Here is a 21,098-nt window from a genome sequence, read left to right as displayed (position 1 = left end):
GTGATGAAGAGGCGAGCAACCGACCAGCTTGGTTACCTGCTGCTTGGATCGTGTAAAATCAAACGGATACCTATGTCGTGTTAATTGTGTGCTGGTAATCCATCGCCATTAATCCCAGACTGTATATTCGTCTATCGTGATGATAGCAGCTTGCCAGTGAGCTTGCCAGTGAGCTTGCCAGTGAGCTTGTCAGAAGGATTGAAAATTGTGGATAACGCGATAGAAGTGTATTGATTATCTTAACCCTTATACGGACAATCACATTTTTGTAAAATTTTTTAATGATTCTTTATGTTTATTGTGATCAAACAAACAATGAAACAGATATGGTGATCTTAATTTATTAGAAGGACGTAATATTGTGTATTTTATATAACATTTATTCACTTTAGAGTACAAACAAATTGTTACGGACATGTTTGAGATTTAATCTCGATATTTTAAAACGTATTACATCAAACACTTAGTTCTAGTCTTAGTGTTATTTTGTTTGGATGTAAGAAATGACTTATTTGTAACTCAAGTATTTCAAAATTTTTATACAATGTCATTCATGGTAATTCTATTTTTTTTTTTTTTTTATTTACAACTATAAAATACCCTACTTTAAAAAGGAACTTTTCGCTGTTACCTAACTACAACAGCATTCAAATCCTCAAACATCCCTTCAACACAGAATTCGTATGCTCATTCTTTATAAAATATTTTGAATTAAATAAAAATAATAAGAAGGGAATGAATAACAAAAATATTTTCCATCCAGCGGATTATTATGAAGCAAATTCAGCAGTTCACATTGTTCAGTCCACAGTCGGTAGAAACGTTTTTACGACGGCTTAAAAGAAAATTACAGCCGCGATGTAGCGGGTTATAGGCGTGCGAGGTGATTCGAGGGATCGAAAGGTCGCGGCATGGCACAGCGCATTGCTCGTTCGCTCAAGTCAACCAATTAGCACGCTGATCAAGAAGGCTAATGGAGGTCGTGTTCAAGCCGCGGAACGCTCCTCGACTTCTGCGCTGGTAGCGCATCGAGAGTTGTTTGAATTACATCGTGCGCAACAACCATCGAAGATACAAACAGATACGTTATGATACTGAAGTAACTTCCGCGTGATGATATCACGGCGACCTTACAATTTTGCACAGTTGCCTCAAAGGTGACAACTCGTACCTAAATTTTACTTTTTCTGGAAATTATATATATATACAATATTTTATTAATTAAATTTACAGAAATTTATTGAGTGAGAGAAATAATGTTCATAAAATAGGATGAAATGTATTTATTTTCCTTTTTTTTTTTTTATACAAAATCAACTTTCTTGCTAGTTATGACATTTCTAATGACGTTTTCGAACACGTAGTCTTAGTTTTATGTTATGACGTTTTGTAGAACTACATTAGCATCTATATATTACGTGACGTGATATATGTATACGATCATAAAAATATTTGTCGAAGAAAAGAGAGGTTTAGGAAATTGACAATGGAATTGCACATTTTAAATGCTCCAACCAAAAATAAATTGGTACCATGATTCAGAGAGACGATGGATATAAATATGGAGGAAATATAACTTTATTATACATAAACGATGGAGTTTTCATTATAATTGAAGATTTCGATCGGAATACATAATGATTTTTTAATAAACGTGCGAATAAAATTTATAGCAATCCTATCGCCTATCGTCTATTGTGTATCATTTATCTATACGATAATAATTAATATATATAAATTTGTTAGAAGAATTCAATGAAAAGCTAATGCCTTTCTGACTTGTGAGATACGATTTCCATCTACAAGAGGTTCGAATATGTACGTAGTAGTTACAAGTAGAGTGTCCTAGAGAAACTAGCAAGTACTCGTTCCGAGGTTTAAAATCTCGTTCGAAGTGAACATATGTATGTACTTGGATTTGTAAGTACATATTGAACTTGATCTCATCAGTAGCTATAATATAGTATCTTATGTTTAGCTTATGTTCATGGTTGAGTTAATGTTTGAATATTATTATATAAAATATTAAATGAATAGAAAATGATAGGATAATTTCGTTAAGGTTTCATTAAAAATTTGTTAAAGTGTTATATGGATTCGATAATTAATAAATGATGCCTTGAATCATTCAATGCGGTATTCTGAATGAGGTTCAATGAAATTGTTAATGTATTTTTCATACTTGTTTGTTGTAATATTGTCACGATTGGTTTTAGATATTTTTCTAATGAATTGTTTTAGCTAATAAACTTTGTTAACACAAAAATTAGTAATTTTCTTCTGATTATGCTCCCTCCATTCTGCCAGGATCATAGAGAGGTTACCTTACATTTTGTAACTAGTTTTATTGTATAAGATCTTATACAGAAATTCACACAAAAACTTTATATAAAATACTTAATAAAAATGATACAGAATAACGATGTATCGTCATATTATATTTGATACTGAATATAGTATTAACCATATGAAGCGGATCTTGAGTATTGCTTTTGACTCGGATTTATAAGTATATACTGAACTTGATCCCATCGCTATTACAAACTACAATTTGGAAGATGTCAAAGGCCGGTTCTGTTGAACTGCGCAGAGAAAGATAACGAGCCGGAGAAACGTTTTTCGCGAATGTTATCCGTATGGTCGGGTTTGCACGCGTGCACGCGGCTTCCTTGCTACTCGGGGCATCGTTCTCGATGTCTCGATGACGCCTGAGGCATGGTTCACCCTCGAGATTCCTTTCCGCGTAGAGAAGAGCGTTCCACGGGACCTGGCATTCTTTCGTGGATACTCAGCTTTATACCCGGAAGCCGTTCGTCGTTGATTTTTTTCACCGGCTAGAAAAGGACGAACCACCCGGGACAAAAGAAAGCGTTGCCATACGGTTTTGTTGTCGTGCCTTGGGAAATATACGAGAAAATAAACAGCATTTATCAGGATCCTTTGTGCCGTTGCTGATGTTCTTCCGCTTTTCGATGGCTGATCTTGCTTTATATTGTCGGTGAATATATTTATTTTAGGCTACAATTAGGAAGGTTCTAGGTAAAAAACGATTAGTTTGTGTTTTTCGCGCTTTAGTATCATTCATCGTATCAGATGATTCTAAGCTTTCTTGTGTACGTTTTAAGGATTAATCTTAAATCATTGTGATTAATATAATAATATAACAGTATATTTGTGATTTGCAAGAAATAATTATTTGAATTTTTCCAAATTGCTTTAGTTTTTAAGAATTAATTCTTAATTATTACAATTGTTGGGGATCATTTTCTGTATTATTTCTGTGCCATTTAATTATATTCATTATACCAGACTTCAATAATTCTTAAACTTAACTTCAATTGTGATTGAATAGATTCTTATTTTAGGATGGTTGTGCATATTTCTTTTTCTTTCTTCTTCTTTTGTTGTATAAATTGATATTTTTATACATTTTATATACGCCTATTTTAATATTATGGTAGTGAAATTCCTGCGTAGTTCAATATCAAAAAGTTGTTAAGAATTTAATAAAATTTTATATACAAATAAAGTATAAAATAGAAACTTAAACAAGATTATAATTTATTAGACTGTTTAATCGTAATTATGGCGTTTGAATATAACTATCTTACTTTATCAACATTAACTCTGAATTTTGGACTATGTAATAACTATTATTACTTCTTTTTTATTCTTTATCCTTCTTTATTCTTTCTTTATACCATAAAAGAACATATTATGTACGAAACACTAAGATTAAGTATATTAATTTGGTTTTCTTCATAGACATTAACAATTCATAAATTTTCTTATCTTCTATATTATCTTTGATTAATTTGTATTTTTTGCGATGTGTGTTATATTTAGAATAATTTAAAATTAGATGGCCCGTGCATTTGTTAAGTTGCACTAAGTTCAAAAGTTTCAGAAGATGACTAATGAACGTGTCCGTTAGAATTACTGTTACAAGTGGTGTAGAGTTTTTTTCGTAATATATACCTGTCAAGATTTGTTAGGATTAATTATCAAAAACAAGAAGCTGCTTGAAATAAGTATTTCCTCTTTTTATACTCGTAGAAGCGTAACACAAATGATAAACAAGACAAACGTGACTAGTTAAGCTCCTTAAGTGTATGATTTTATTGTATAATTCATCTCTGAATACTTTAATAACTTTAATTATGGCTCATCTTGATTATTTGATATATTATTTATTAGAGTCTATGGTGAAGGTTTAAACAAAACGTTCTGTGGATTCGTGTCAGTTGTATACATGTTCAAGGTTTCTTCTTAGTCAGTTGACATTGCTCTGAGTTACAAACGGTTAATGATGTTGATTGACGATTAAAGAAAATCACAGTTTTGCACGATATTGGACCTGCAACTGTAAATCTAATTCTTACATCTTTCGATGTCTGTAGCTTGTTTCCGCATCAACTGATTTCAATAAAATTTGTAGTATATATGTGTAGACATGGGTCTACAAAACGTATTTGAATTTCCATTGCAGACTCGAATAGTGCGACTGTAAAGGATGACTTTTACTATTTTCTTTTTGCAGTTCTGGCCAATCCAAAATGTTCCTATATGTTTTTATACCTCATTTAATAGGCTGGTTATTCTCGTTTCTCAAGTGGACTCGTGTCGTTTGACCTAATTTTGAAGAGATTATTCTGTTTTTGAAAGCGTTCAAAATCTAAATATTGATGAGAGTGACCGTACATTCTTGTAATAAGTGATATTTTATTTGTTAATTAGGGACGATGAATTAATTCGTTTCACAAATTTCCGATTCTTTGGGTGTAATAATTCATTCTTAGAGACTAGTTCTTAAAATGAACGTCAAAACTAAGTTTAATTAAGTCTTTATATATTACGTATTAATAAAATGGGGATATTTATGCCATTTTATATTTTTATGAATGTAATAAAAGAAGTTATATTAGAACTATATGTGTTATTATCCCTAAATATGAACTACTTGCACGCTTGTTTCAATCATTAAATATTTTAACACATATTTTACTTTGAATATTTTGTATATGCTTGTATATCATGTACATTCTGTACATTTTTGCATTTTTAAATTTCCGATAAAAGCATAAATATTCTTAGTTTATTTATTAATGATTAAAATAAGATTGTATTACAAACTGAAATTTTATCAATGACCAAAATAAAATCATTGAAATATAATTTGGCGACTTACTATCTACTCGATAAATTTTGAATCCTTTATTTTAATCTCCCTGTGTGTACAAATCAAAATTTCCATATGACACGTTCTCGAAAGAAATAAAGTTTATTTTAATCAGTTTTAATGACCTGCAACAGATTTTACAATCGCGAAGGAATATCAATGAGACGCGAGCTCTCAAACGAATAATAAAAAAATTTTCAGCCGTTTTGCATGCACGCAGGCCACGTTTGGAATGTTTTTCATAGAATTTCCTCGGTTCTGGCGAAAACATATTTTTATAATCAAGATACCGTATTGAAAAAAAATATAAAAAATATAAAAATATTCAAAATATGATGCCAACCGAAGCGAGCGATTTCCCGTGAAAAGCATTTTTTGTAAAAACGTGCTCGCATTACGGATTCAATTAACACTTCGTTTACAATTTATTAAAACGATCGCTTTGTTTTTTATTTACACATCATCGTACAAAATTTGGCAGTTATGTTTTTTCTAATGCTTTCTGAGTGAATTATTTAATTACGAATTTGATTTAACCACACTTTTGTAACTGATATTGCATCTTAGACAAAATTTTTAATCAAATATATAAATAATGGTAAACAGTTGAATACTGTTGTTATTTTTATATTCAGAGGTAGGATCACAATAGTTATTACAATATTGCACGGATAAATCTATCACACCGTTCTGAGCCGAGAAAATCTTTATTGCACGCGCTTACATAGACTAGGGAAAAAAACAAAGGAGCATCTAAAAAATATCGATCGAGTCTATCGGTTGCATCTAGAACAATCTTCTAGTTACTGCTTTTTGTAACTAGCACATCCGCATATGGAGGGCGAGCACGAACTCACGTTGTCATTTTCAACAAATACAAAAATGTGTTTAATTTTAATATAATTATATTTTATTTACTCCCAATAGGAATTTAACTTGCATATTTTAGCCAATAATCAGAAAATACTTGAAATTAAAATACAAATATTGTATATTACTTAGAAATATTGTTTGTTTAATATAATTTCGCTTTATTTACTCCAAATAGAAATTCATCTCACTTTTTCGATCGAATATTTCAAAGACACTTGAACAGTTAATATTTAATAAAATAAGTGTACAAAATTATGTTTTATTTCCAAACGTATTTTCGAAATACTTTTATCTACTTCAAACAGAAATTTAACTCGTTTTTTCTAATAAATAAGTTTGCTAAGATCTGTTTTGCTAAAATTTTTGAAAATCTAACAAATCGTTTTTTAAAGAAAAAGGGAAACTTTTGAAGATACGAAAGGTATGTCGATGTATTTTTATATCGTGAAATACTCGCTGATCTCCCCCTTGTCGCTCGATTTATGAGCATGAAAATTGTCTCGAATTCCTCTTATTTCGTCGTTTGGAGACAATTTTGTATTTTTCGGTGGTTCGAATATCCCCAGGAAACAAATCGCCTACGAAAATTACGAAGAATCGACGCCTATGCTTACGTAACATGGGATTAATCTCGAAAATGCTAATAATGGATCCAGTTGTTACGCTCTACGTAGATTTAGGATTGATAATTTAGCATCTTTGCTACGTGACTTTTGGGAAAATATACTGTGTTCTGTAAATAACTTATACATGTAAATAAAAAATAGTTGTCTGAAATGAATAAGTTGTCTTTTGATATTCTCTTGTAGTAATGAATAGAGTGTGAATATTTATACAAATTCATAATTTTACGAATATAATTGAGATAATGAAATCTAGATAGAAATTTGTTTTATCTATTAAATATCATAACAAATACTATGCTTTGGTTATTTCATATACATATTTTTATGTATATTATGTGCATTTTGTGCATTTTTATACCTTAACATTTCCTATAAATTCATAAAAATCTGCAGTCTAGTAATGAGGTTATTTATTATTTATCTACAAAAATTTTTCTTCTTTTTATTGCATAATAATCTCATTTCTGTCATAAGAATACTTTAACCTTTTATTGTGTATATTGTTGTGTCCGATTTATAGAAAAACGTTGTTCATAAAAAACATATTCGAAATAATATATATTTTCAGGTATTGAATTTTATCAAATATCGCTTCTATTCTACAAAACAAGAGTGGAGGGAAAATGAACGAATGAGTGTTTATTAAAATATTGTTTATTAATATGCCTACCAAATTCTTACTACTTCTTTCGTGGCTCAACAGAAATTTTTATTGTTTCGTTTAGTTTTATGAATTTAATAATTTATTCAAATATTTACTTGTTTATTGATTAATTCGGGAAACTTTTTCCACGGGCTTTGTTTATTATGATGAAGTAATTTCAAGAATATGTTCAGCATACAAATATCGGAAGTTATTGAATTCATTTGCAAAACATGATAGAACAAAATAATATCTCATGAAATAAACCATATATATACATATATAAGTGACAATCTTTGATATTTTGTTAAGAAAACAAAAACGAACCTATTATGAAGCTTAATACGAGTGCAAGAATTCTGAGTTATAATAAAAATATATAATTTTCACTTTTAATGAAATAGCTAATAACAATAGAGCTATTTGTAATACTACACTTTACTAATATTGGATCACAATTTGTATGGTAATCATTATTACTATATTATTAATACATCGCTCATTTGCTGTAATGATTATATAATCTAAACTTTGGAGTTTTTAAACCATCTTTGCTTCTTATTCTAAGAATCATGTAAATAAAAGTCAATTTCTTACCACGACGAATGTCATAAGTGGTTTTGGAAAATATTTGAGCTTGATGAGATACCTGAATTAGATTCTAAATTCTAATTTAAAAATACAGTCATTCTTCAAATTGTCAAATTTATTTTCTTATAGTGTCAAATTTTGAACAATTAACAAAGAAGCAACGTTAAACGACATATAAAAACACTTCCGTCAAATTCGTATTAAAATATCAATAAAGAAGCAAACAAACCGATATTCGCAAAACTAGCCAAAACTCTGTAGGTACAATTTAAAACTCTAGAAGCCTGAAACAGTTTCAAATTACTTCAATGATACACACCAATTCAACATAACCTAATCCAAATATAACTCAAATTTAATCCAAATCAACCAAATTTTTACTGACAACCAAAGAGCCCACAATCTAGGTAAAAATTTTCCATTGCTTCGAAGTTACGCTTTTTAAAATCGTTCCAATTTAACTTAATCTAACCTAACCTAAGTGAAATTAAATAAAATCCATTTTTCCAGTACAAATTCAAAGTCTTCCGAATCGAATATTTAGTCAAATACGTTCTAATTACTTCTAATCATCCCAAAAATCTGCAAATGAAAAATTATTAGTGTTTAACCTAACGTAACGTACTTTAAGTAAAATGAAATGAAATTCACTTTCACAGTACAACATAAAATTCTTCTAAATCAAATGTGCAGCAAAATACCTTGTGTATATGTCGTGTGTGTGTGTGTGTGTGTGTGTGTGTGTGTGTGTGTGTGTGTGTGTGTGTGTGTGTGTGTGTGTGTGTGTGTGTATGTGCGTGCGTGCGCGCGCATGTATAATAATATATAATATATATAAATATATGTATAATTGTTTCGAAGCTTCACAGACAAAGAATCATTCTTGTAAGGCGGTTTGTCATAAATTCCTGTGACGCGGTTTGATAGCACTCTAACGACGTGATTCAAGACAATCGTGTTACATAATGTCGGTCTCGATATGGAAAAGCGTGTGCACGGTTATATTGCTCTTAATACTAACTCATTCGCTAGCTCCTTGTCTCCACGCTTTCCGAAGATGCGAGCGAGCGTAACCACGAATCGCCCGCTTGCTTATGAGCGGATCGTAAGTAAAGGTGCGTTTAAATCAAAGGGATATGAACGTAAAACGAGAGCAGGGGCATTCGTTCGTCCTCGTTTGATGCAAATGAACATCGAGCAATCTGTTTGTAAACTTTTTTACATCAAAAGAGCTTCTTCATGACGTATCCGTACGAACGTTCGTAGAGATTAGATGGAACATCTAAAATGTTTAATATGTACGTAGTTATTTCCAGTTCAGTCGTTACTCGGACTCGTGACAACAATATCTGATGAAGAACATTGTAATTATAAGTATACTCTTATACTGGGTGTGGCTGAATATATGTACAACCGGGCGTGAGATGATTCCTTATGAAAAAGTAAAAAGGCTTAGTTTTCAAGGAAACCGAAAATTTACCAAGTATGCTTGAATTTGATTAATTATCGGTCAGGTATCAGTAAAAAATCAGCAGAAGGTAATTTTATATGCACAAATAAGTAAAAAATGTGAAATAAAATTTTTCCGTTAAAAGTTTCATATTTACATACATAACAACAGTTTGAACACGTTAAGTTCAAAATTGGCTCGTATATGATAACTTATTTTTTTCATAACAAAGCGTCTTGTGACGCTTTGTATGTTATTCTCCATTTTCGACTTATTTTCATACGTCGAATAACTTCCTGCCGATTATTTATTCTTGTCCAGGTCAGAATGAGCTACTTCCAATTCAAGTACACTTCATAGATTTTCATACTCAAATTTCTCGAAAAGTAAGCTCTGTACGAAAAATATATAGGTATTCTTTTCTTACTTTTTCATAAGGAATTACACTCGAATGTTCGACGAACAATCACCAAACGACGAACCATTCGCTTGTCTGGTTTAAACGCACCTTAATAAGCCGATTTCACTATAGAGTCCGCGTGAAAGTCAGGACGTCCGGTCCTTCGTGACGAGCGCAAGAAAATCCTACTTGCGTTTACAAGCTGTTATTATTGTTGTTATTATTGCATTATGTCGTGCCGAGTCGACTTAGTGTAATAATTTATCGCGTTCGTGGTATTTTTCTTCGGTACATCACGAAAGTTGCACTTACGGTTGCTTTGCGGTATTTAATGTTACTCAAATTTTGACGCATTATTCTAATATTAAAATGGTAACCAAATATACATAGTGACAAAGTATTACACTTCATGAATTCTAATGATGCATCATTTTCAGCATATAACTCAATCTATCAACTGAATGCGATTATTGCTTTTATGAATACTTAATTTCTTGAAATTAGATTACTGGAATCAATTGATTAATTAATACTACTTTTCACTTTGTTCCATTTACATTTACTGTAAAATATTATAATTTTATTCAAATGCTCTGAGCTCTCACAAATTATTTCAAATATTCCATTTTTAAAATATTAATTATTAAATCTTTTTTATATTTATACCAATTTATAAAAAACTTGTAATTGCTAATTATATTATTATCAATTTTTAATAATTGGGATATGAATGTTTTGACCAATCTAATGAGATATTCAATTACGAATTCTAAATTATCTATAAAAATCAACAGATCTAATTCCACAATTTACAAAGTTATACTAATCTAAACATTCCTGGATATCAAGGCTTAAACCAATCATATTCTATAATCTATCCATTATTTTATAATCTTATAGGATTATGAAAGAAGCATAGATTTCAAAAACAAAAATTATTTGTCAAAACAGAAACAAGATTTTGTAAAAAACGTGTCTATATGTAAGTCATTTTTGTGGGATATTTTTGTCAAGAAGTTAATAAAAGAAGACGGTTTATATTTAATGTTAACTATAAAACAAGGAATTAATGATTGCAATTTTATAAATGTCGCCTTTCTAAATAAAATTTTATACACGTAGTTTTATACACGACACTTCAAAATATCGTATATGTAATTTCTACAGTTCGAAAATTCTTGGTACGGAGCTGTTATAATTTCTTCACTTATAGTTTCTTCCAAAATAAATCAGGCATTGAAAAATTGTCGAGTTGGAACAGAGAATGTTTTATCTTACTCTTCCTAAATATAAATTTGTTTAAAATAGGGCACGTGAATATTTCGATTATTCATGATTAGACTGCGGATTTTTATACATTTATGAGAAATTTCGAAGTACCAAATGCACAGTAATAACAAGAATATAGAAAATATACAAAATACCTGAAATATACTATGCCTTAAAATATTTATTAGATAAAACAATTTTCTATTTATATTTTTAATTATGTTTATAAGATCACGAATAAATAGATTGCATGAATAAATATTTGCATAAATATTCACGATCTATTCGTGACCATTCATTCACTTAATGATTATCCATAAAATCTTCTTAATACTAAATATACGTAATTTGTAGTAAATATTTCTTTTTGTGATATGTCTGATAGTTCACAGTAAACCAAACCTTAATGATCACTCTAATAATTAATTATCGTGCCAAACTCAAATTACAAAAACACACAAAGAACATCTATTCATATGCACCACCCATCCATTCCATATACATATATATACATATACCTAACAGTATATATTTGTAAAATGTTTGTAAAATTTACTCAATGCTCTTTTCAATATCCTGTACGATACACATTTTAGACCAAAAAGTACGAATATTACTATAATTGAAATAGCTGAAATTCGAAGAAGTATTAATTGTTTCATAAAGTTTGACGAACATTTGACGACCACAGTGCAACACAATTTGCGAATATTCAACAACCGCATGATTCCTCTTATATCTACAACTGTAATTCTACATGTACGATCTCACTGTCTGCATTATAGGTGCACCCACGTCGCCGTCATCCTGACCTGCCCGAGAAATCCTCATGAAAGACTGGGAACTCAGTACTCAGAATAGCATCGGTATTGTAGCCATTTCTTTTTTTATTTTCCCCCCTTCTTTTTAAATAGCTCGCCATTGATCGCGGTTATTACTTTATTTTACGATTTGTTACTCTTTTTGCTGTAACTATTTTTTCTTCTTATCTTTTTTCTCTTTTCTCTTTTTTAATTAAAATAGTGGTGATGGTAAATGAAAAGTGTTGTTGACACACTAGATAAGGATTGACGTTTTTATTTTAGCAATTTGCTGACAGAAATAGCCTTAATTTATATAATTTTTCCTTTATTTATTCAAGTTTGATAGTTTTAATTAATCTTTCTATTCGGGCTTCTCTTTTCTTTTTTGAGTTAGTATAGTACTATGCTTTAATGTGTCAAATATTTGACTGTATTCGTAGCTTATTGCGTAAAACATTTTCGCGATACACGTGGCGGACGGTGAATTTCTTCTAGGAGGCTGGATGAATTTCTAAATGCAATTCGCACGAGGTAGGTCATCAAACTCATCTATATGGTTTTTCTGTCACGTATTTTTTGAAAGCACGTGTCACGTGTTTCATTTTTATAAATGGAAGTGTTTGAAACGTAAAACTAGTAAATGGATAGTAATAATTTTATGTAACTAAAAACTTAACACATTTAGACAATTTCGTAGAATTCATATAATGAATTTGATAGTGAGATATTTTGTACAGCAAAGTAGCTTAATCAGACAGTTAATGTGAATATAGAAAATTAGAATGAAATATGAGGAAGTTGGTATTCGATTTTTATATAATAAATATTTCTATACGTGATATCTTTCTTTAAGCATATATAGAAATCAAGGATGCAAGGATTTTATTTGCAAGCAAGTATTTGCAAATAAAAAACATAATTCTTTTTGTGAAATTTTGAGTGATGTGATTATATAATATTGTAGCACTAATTTCAAGTATCATAGATTCTAGTTTTGTTAATTATAACTCTAACTAAATTTTATCTTCGCTTGTATAAAATTTCCACAAATACGCGCTTATGAAATTTGGCCAAAAATCACTTCTTTTAATACGGTCGTTAACTCACACCTATTGAATACATATTGATGTTAATAAAATTGATAACTGTGTATGACTGTTTATCACATACACACGCAATATCCTGTAGCTTCTTTGTACATTTTCAAATTTGTTTCAAATCATACGAACATAATCATTGAGTCTCTTTGCAGTGCTAATGAAATTTCACAATGTTTCCATATGAGACACAGAATATACTCATAAAAAATTTCTACATGCAGTCGAATACTTCCTTGACCAACTGTACTTCCTCTATGATCATAGAATCTATGCATCATATAATGAATTATTCCGTGTAAAGTTACGTTTGGCAATCTAAGGATAAGCCAACTATCTTCCCAAACTCTCTTAAATTCCACAACCATAAATAAGAGACTAACTTCGAACGATTTTCTTAATTTTTTGGGACATAGAGGGATGAAAAGTGTCCCACCCCTTAGTGCTTATATTTATACGTTATATTATTATAAGGCATATGAGATGTTTTCCATTCCACTTCAAAATATTAAGATAACTCCAAGCACAGCAATTCACAATATATCTCTCGATTTCGTTCTGTCACAAATATGACTAACAAACGTTTAATAGACGCATAGGAAGAAGCATGTATTGATCTAGTCACTACGTGGTCAAAATTTATCCAAAGCATTCGTAGTTATAAATAAAATTACTGTACAATCAGTCCTTTTTTTGCCTTAAGATTCTGTACCTTAAAAAGTTAAAGTCGGGTATCCGCCGAAAAAACTAAACTAGGCTATACTATGCTATAGTTTTAAAAATATTTGCTTCAATATGTAATATACGAAACCGTTTCCGCCAAAAACTAAGCTAATTGTAGGCAGTGCTGGACAAGAATGAACTAGATGAATACGAAACAAATAAAACATTGTTGATGGAAATTGTGGAACCGTAAACTTGGTGTATTTATAAACCCAAATATTTTTTAACTCGACACAGCACAGCTTAGTTTTGCGGTGGATCTCCAGCTTTATTGTCTTCTTTTACCCCAACTTTCTTTCGTTCTTTAACCAACCAAATCAATCACTCGAAAACATATCGACACTCTGTATATCTATTCAACAAAACCTCAAACCTGCCGTGCTTTCCCAGAATCTCTCTCTCTCTCTCTCTCTTTCTCTCTCTTTCTCTCTCTCTCTCTCTCTCTCCTCTCCTCTCTCTCCTTCCTCCAGAGCGAGACTGGCCGCAACCGCGAATTACTTCGCAATTTCCCGAAATTGCGCAATCCGTGCAGGCTAATGGCCACCAGGTTGTTGCTGGTCGTTCTGGCATGGGTGGGGAGGCGTTGGCAATGGTGGGGAAAATAGTGAATAGAGAAGAGGGGTTAACGTTGGACGATAGAGAGTTGGAGGGATGGACTACGGCGGAGGCCACGGGGGAGGCGACCATTAATTAAGCAAAATCATAAACCCGGCCAACCGAGAGAACCGTGGTTGCATTGAAAAATATAAACGATCCGGCAAGCCCGTTACTTTCACGAACAAGATCCGCGCACCGGTGTTTAACTATCGGTTGGCTGGTGCAGTCGAACAGAACTGCGGTACGCGATGCAGTTTGCGCCGGAGAGGGATTTTATCATTGGCACCGTTGCCGCGCCGATTGCGGTTTTAGCTCTTTCTACTTGTGTATCGGACATATCAAAGTAGCAAATTGAGAGAATTACAGGGAGTAACGAAAGTATTTGCATGGTATTCTGCTCGTCGCCTTAATCACTTGGCGTACGATATATCTGAAATTAATTCGTCACTGTATACTTTGGAACAATGTTTTGCCAAACGGAGAATACTTATGCAACTTCATATTTTTTGGAACATAATTAAAAGAATGGAATCTCGGTGGAGAATGCTATAATCTATTAAATGTTATAACGAGTACTATACATTTTATATTTCATATATCCTTGCGTATTATGTGAATTTTATGGATTTGTACACGTTCAAATTTTGCATAAGCGCATACAAATGCACAGTTTATTTGCTACGAACAAACAAAGAAAGATTAAACATATATTTGTCAAATCCTGCCATCTTCTGTTCGATTGACCAACACATTCCAAACTTTTTATATAAAATTCATTGTATATATACTTGGATTTTGTTTTGTTTTTATTTTCTTTTTTTATTTTTCTATTTTTATTCTCAGTTTTTGCGTGCTTATAAATAGTAGATCGGGTTATTTTTCGGACGATAGAGATTGAATGGCGGTTCCATCGAGCGCGCTTTATCCTATTATACCCTCGTGTTTTGTTGGTTTTCTTTCCTTTTTTTTTTTTGTTTTCCCTCGATTGGTTTTGTTCACGGTATTTAGGTATCGATTTAACGAGATCGGTTTTGAGTTTCGGTCGGTCGGTCGACGCGTTGAACATCACGTTATTAATGAAATTGTATTGTCCGGTTCGAGAAGGCGATGACAGTTTGTAGATTTATTAAATCGCGCTTGTTGGAGTATTTAGATGATCGCGTGTGTACGATTGTTTGCTGTCTATGCTATGATAAATGCATAACGCAATCGCATAAGAAAGCAAATGTTAAGACGACCTCTTCCACATAATTCAGCTAATATTATTAATGAAATTTTACAAGTCACAAATTATAAACCATTAGCATTAAGAAATTCTTTTGTACGATATAAGGACACTAAATTTATATACAGGTTATCCTATGTAACTAGGACTAACTACTGTTCTGAAATACGGTGAAACGTAAAAAATAAATTTTAGGACAAAATTAAACAGTTTCGAATACATCATTTGGCGTATATATTTATTCTGGAAGTGATGGTATTTTTAAAATTGTAAGATCACCTATATTTTTTAAACAGACTTACAAATTTTTTGTGTAAATCGATGTGCTTTTTTATTTTCTGTATTAAAGTATAAGGAAACTTGCATCTGAAATACAAGTTTAAAATACAATTCAATTTAAATTTCATCAGATTGAGTGTATGACAGAGAAGGGAAACATAAATATAAAAGTATTGCGTCTTTTTTTATCTTTCATACGATAAGTTCTGTAAAATTAAAGTCGATATACCTTTAAGCTAATCAATTTTCGATGTAAATACCTTATAATACTTTCCTATGGAGAATGCAAAGATCTGTAGATCAAAGTATGAAAAAATGTATAAATCTATTTGAAAAAATAGAAATGTTTTTTAAATATTCGAAACGTCATACATCATTCGAAACAATTTAATCTTGCCAAATGAAATTATTTTCTTCTCTTATCTACCGTTTTAGCGCTATAGCGTCTCAAATTGCGTGTAGGATATTCTGTATATGAAGATACGAAGGTCACAGGAAAACAATATAATAAGTACATTTCTGTTGATCTGATTTTAGTATCACTTCACGATTAAAGTCCAGAAATGTAACTTTTAAAATTATCTGATAAATTGGCGAAATTTTATGGGCCGCAAAAGTGTAATTATTGATAAAAATTAGAATAGTTATTTAAAATTTTTTACTTCTCCAATCATTTTCATCTGTCAATTCTTATCAAAACTAAGTTTTTGTTTTTTTATAGTACTCTTTCATTGTAAATGATTTTCATATTATTCAAACAGTTAACAAAATAATAAAAGCATTAATAAAATACAAAGAAGAAAACAATATACAAATATACATATAAATATTAAGATAACTGACAAAAAATTGAATCTCGGTTATAAATGCTATAACACAGTGCTTCATTATGCATTATCAGAAAGTGGAACACGTTGCACCACTTATTAATCGTTATACCTTTCTTATCGATTCTATGTCTCTTAGATGTGCTGGAACGATGAAGAAGAAGAATGGGGCTCAGAAATGATTAATTGCGCTCATTAGTTGCCGAGATTTATTGTTTTGTTGCATTTGAAACATTAAAACGCATATTGAAGCATTCTAATTGCACAAAAATTCTTATTTAATGATTGATTTCATTCTAAATGCTCGTATTGCCTACGCAAGTAGGTTATTGAATCTAAAGACATATTACTCTATTCACTTGTTAATAACTGCTTATTAATAAAATATAATAACACCTTTTCAATTAATTCTTTATTAGATCTATATACATACATACACGAGATCACGATACATACATTCGACCACTTGTAGATATCTTCATATATTATATCATATATATATTCTATTATTTTTTCTATTCTATTCTATTCTATTCTATTCTATTCTATTCTATTCTATTCTATTCTATTCTATTCTATTCTATTCTATTCTATTCTATTCTATTATATTATATTATATTATATTATATATATTCTATTTTATTTGTTAAACATTTTGATATTTCATCAGCACTGTTTTGAAGTTTTCATTAGCACAACTATCATGATCATATTGATAAAATTTGAAACAAATCTGAAAATACCTATATGAAGAAATTACAAGATATTTAAAGGATGTAGAGCGTCTCAGGTAACTCTGTTGCAAAGAGATATTTTTTTTGTAATGATGTGAGGAATGAATTGTTTGGTTCAAAGGGACACATACCATAATGTGAAATATTCTTTTTCATAGTCATATTTTTAGGCATTTAGATGTTCCCATAATTAAATTTTATATTTTTTTATATACCAGCCTATACGGCTTTCTTATTTCTTGTACAAAATTATTGAAATATTTGTGTCTAAATATGTTTAATTTGATTTAAAACATCTAAATATGTTTAATTTTAATTTTGTAAAACTTTATATATGAAAACAAGGAAAGACGCGAGAGCCGTAATCTTGCGCTTGCGTTCTTCTTGTCTTTCATATAAGACAAGAAATTAAAAAATTTTTGTGAAATTAAAATTTAGATATCTTAAATTAAACACATCTACACACAATGGAATAAGAAGGACGCATTGACGTACATGTAATGAAGCAAAGTTTATAATAAAGTGAAACATAAGAGACAAGATTTTTCGTGTAGTTTTGATATAGGCGATTTAATACGCAAAAGCGACGAGTACCAAACGTAACCATGTTGTCAATTTACTTCTCGGCCGTGGTCGTTTTTTAACAGACAGAGCGAGCACCGGTAATTATCGAGCAAGCTAATTGCCTGGACTATTTCTTGCGATAACTTCATCGGCAGGGATCCGATCGGACCCAATTACGAATCCCTCAATGTATTACCGGTGTGTATCTTGTGCCGATTCCCCGTGACACGTATACCTGAAAGAAACAGTAAAAGGAGGCGAGCAGGAAAACGAAGTAGAAAGAAAAAAAGAGAGGAAAAGAAATTGAAAGTAAAAATTACCGGTCTCACTGGCTAAACATAGTGACCGCTGCGGTTAGTTTGAGAAAAATGGCCGATATATTCTTGACTTCTGGTGGCTAGGGTACGTGGTCTGAAAGGCTAGCGTTAAAATAGTCGACGGATCATGTAAACTGGAAGGTGGATAATTTGTTCGACTAAAATATTGAGAAGAGGACTCTGGTGATGCGTATATTGGTTGTTAGTATTTATGTATTGCTTGTGTGTTGCATTTTTTCTACTAAGATATTTATACTTAGATACTTAGGTGCTACTTAGATACTAAGATATTTATATATTGTTCGGATATTTACATCTTGACATGTTATTTTAAATTTGATTGATTTTTAAATAATTCGTTTATTGTCGGACACATTTTAAACTTATTTCACAATAGTAATCACGTTCTTTTTCTATCCAATCGCATATTTTTCTTGAAGAAAACACTTTCAGGTGAACTTTTCAGAATAATGCAGATCAAAAGACAAATTTTTAAAATTAATTAAAATTAATTAAAATTAATGATCGGTTAAAGCTGGCACTAATTTGTAAATATTAATTAAGAAATTTTATATTTTACACGGTGAAACCCATCAATGATATTTATCGTGTAAGATATAGAATTCAGATAAAAATTTAATATCTTGGAATGAAGACACCTCAATTAAATGTATCTAAAATTGACGTGGTTATCTACGACTCAATGATACCAACTGAGAATTAAAATTCTTATTAATATTAGCTTCGCTTGACTTCAGTTTTACAAGTTACAGAATAGCGAACCAATTGCACATAGTGTTCCCGTTACAACTGATAAAACGCAAGAAACTCAAGAAACAGTTTCCGTTCGACCGCCGAAAGATCGAAAAAGAAACGACCCGCGTTAGAGTCTAATTACGCACGTAGTAGACAAATTTACCAATCGTAGAAATAATCGCGCGTGTACATTGAAACCGGACATGGTGCTCGTATCGAGAATACGTATATTAGTCGGTGTACTACGCAGCGGAGAGGCAGGCTGAGGTGTATCGAGGTCGACCGGTTCTCTAACAGGCGTCAGCCGTTAAGGGACATTGCGACACTCGCGCAAACCATGGTTCTCCATCGTTTTCTCTCTTTCTCTCTTTTCTCTCGCCTTTTGCGCCACGCGAGCCAGAGAACTCCGAGAACTGCGAATAAATTGTTATTAACTCGACAGTGCCACTTGCCCTTTTGCCTCTTGTAAGACCTCAACGATTTAAAGAACTTTTTAGATAAAGTTAACAACGAAGCTAAGAACTAACTAGACCAGATTCGAATCCTCCATAAGTATTTCGTAATAAAGAAGAGATAACTAACTAATATTAGAATATTTACTTATATATCAGCTGATTTTTTGAATATGTAAACGTAGTAAAGGATACTGGGGTCTTTATGTGATTTTTTAGTTATGTGCCTTTTCTTTTCCTCTCTCTCTCTCTCTCTCTCTCTCTCTCTTTCTTTCTATCTCTCTTCTCTTCTCTTTGTTGTCCAAGCATTCTGATTGTGAAAATTGCAAAGAAATTGTTATTCGTCCGATAGTGTCACTTGCCTGTCCTTCTGCCTAGTACACGATCTCAACGATTTGAGAATTCAACCTTTTAGATAAAATTATTTATAATTTTAACTATATTTATTATTATTATTTACCATATATTATAGTAATTTTAGATAAAAGTAATTAATTAATGGTCTCAAATACCAAGCAAACTAGATTCGAACCGTTTGTGAGAATCTCGTGAGAAAAAGACGATAAGTAATTAACTAATATCAATGCAGAAGAATTTAAAGAAGTAGTACTCGACGCCTATAAAGCGAACTAAAACGGAATATTTTCGTACAAAACAGCTAAAATTGCAAAAAACATCTTGGATCTTAATTAATGTTTGAAGAAGTCAAAGATATAATTGTTAAAAGAAATAGTATTTTGATATCTTCAGTGTTTCAATACTACGACAATATTTTGAATTCTACAAAGAGAGCGAAGATATACTCATTTAGATCCAGAATCAAATAAAAGGATAATTTTGCTAACATGGGATTAATCGAAAATATAATGAATTCTAAAACAGTTTTATTAGCGCCGTCGTAGAACATGCAAGATGAAATTTACTTTTAAAAATTAATATGCAGTAAAAAGATTGGCATCTGATAATATGAAATATCACAGAACAGTTTTGTTATTTAAGGGGTTCATCATTCTCAGCTCGTTTAATTGTCAAGCTGTTGATAAAATAGAAAAATTTCTTTCGAATGGATTGAGAGTCGCAATTGATAGTGATATCATAGTCTCTTGTAATTTTAATAACTATGCCTAAAGTCAATTAATACTTCGACGAATCGTGTGTTTGATTTTGATATAATTAATATGATTTTAATTACAACAATTTAATTTCACATATCATACATCTGTTGATTACGAAAGAAGATAATAAAGTACTGCTTCCGATTTATCATTAATTGACATATTTCAGCAAAATTTGAATATTGTTAATAAAAATCGATAAATTATATTCGAATCCACTACAAGTATTTAGAAAACGGAAGCGGTACATCCAAAAAGACTCGAATCTAAACACAACAGATTTGAACCTTATATGAGTACTTTAGTAAATCAAGAAAGGACTCCCAAGGGGAATCAAACGCTGCCCGAATAGGTTCGAAACTTTACCATTACCTTACTAGAAATTCGCTTAAAATCATTTTTCTCCTCTATCGCTCTCAAATCGTTGCAATTACGAACGTTCAAATATTAGGTCATCCCATAAGTTCGTGCCGACTTTTGTGTATACATCTCATGTGTCGATTTATAAACATACGGCGATAAGGGACCAATGCACTTGAAAAATGGGAAGAAGTTGTACAACGAGAGGAGGATTACAT

General features: G+C 31.1%; 1 protein-coding gene across 13 annotated transcripts in view; it reads left to right on the top strand.

Moving 5' to 3' along the window:
- Positions 1 to 21,098, top strand: part of LOC126914695 (protein scalloped) — a 333,396-nt gene that overhangs the window by 120,003 nt on the left and 192,295 nt on the right. For 6 of the 13 annotated variants that reach the window (XM_050718988.1, XM_050718994.1, XM_050718989.1 and 3 more), the window contains one exon: positions 11,817 to 11,897. The exons of 5 other annotated variants lie outside the window; for them this stretch is intronic. In XM_050718988.1, coding sequence (XP_050574945.1) covers positions 11,861 to 11,897 — 37 coding nt within the window. In that variant the 5' untranslated portion in view covers positions 11,817 to 11,860. Of the gene's footprint in view, positions 1 to 11,816; positions 11,898 to 12,274; positions 12,366 to 21,098 lie in introns of those variants that run through there. 2 more of the 13 variants (XM_050718998.1, XM_050718999.1) reach the window with 2 other exon arrangements.

The sequence above is a fragment of the Bombus affinis genome, chromosome 3 (assembly GCF_024516045.1).
Source record: "Bombus affinis isolate iyBomAffi1 chromosome 3, iyBomAffi1.2, whole genome shotgun sequence".
Lineage (NCBI taxonomy): Eukaryota > Metazoa > Arthropoda > Insecta > Hymenoptera > Apidae > Bombus > Bombus affinis.
This window is presented reverse-complemented; position numbering and strand designations above follow the sequence as displayed.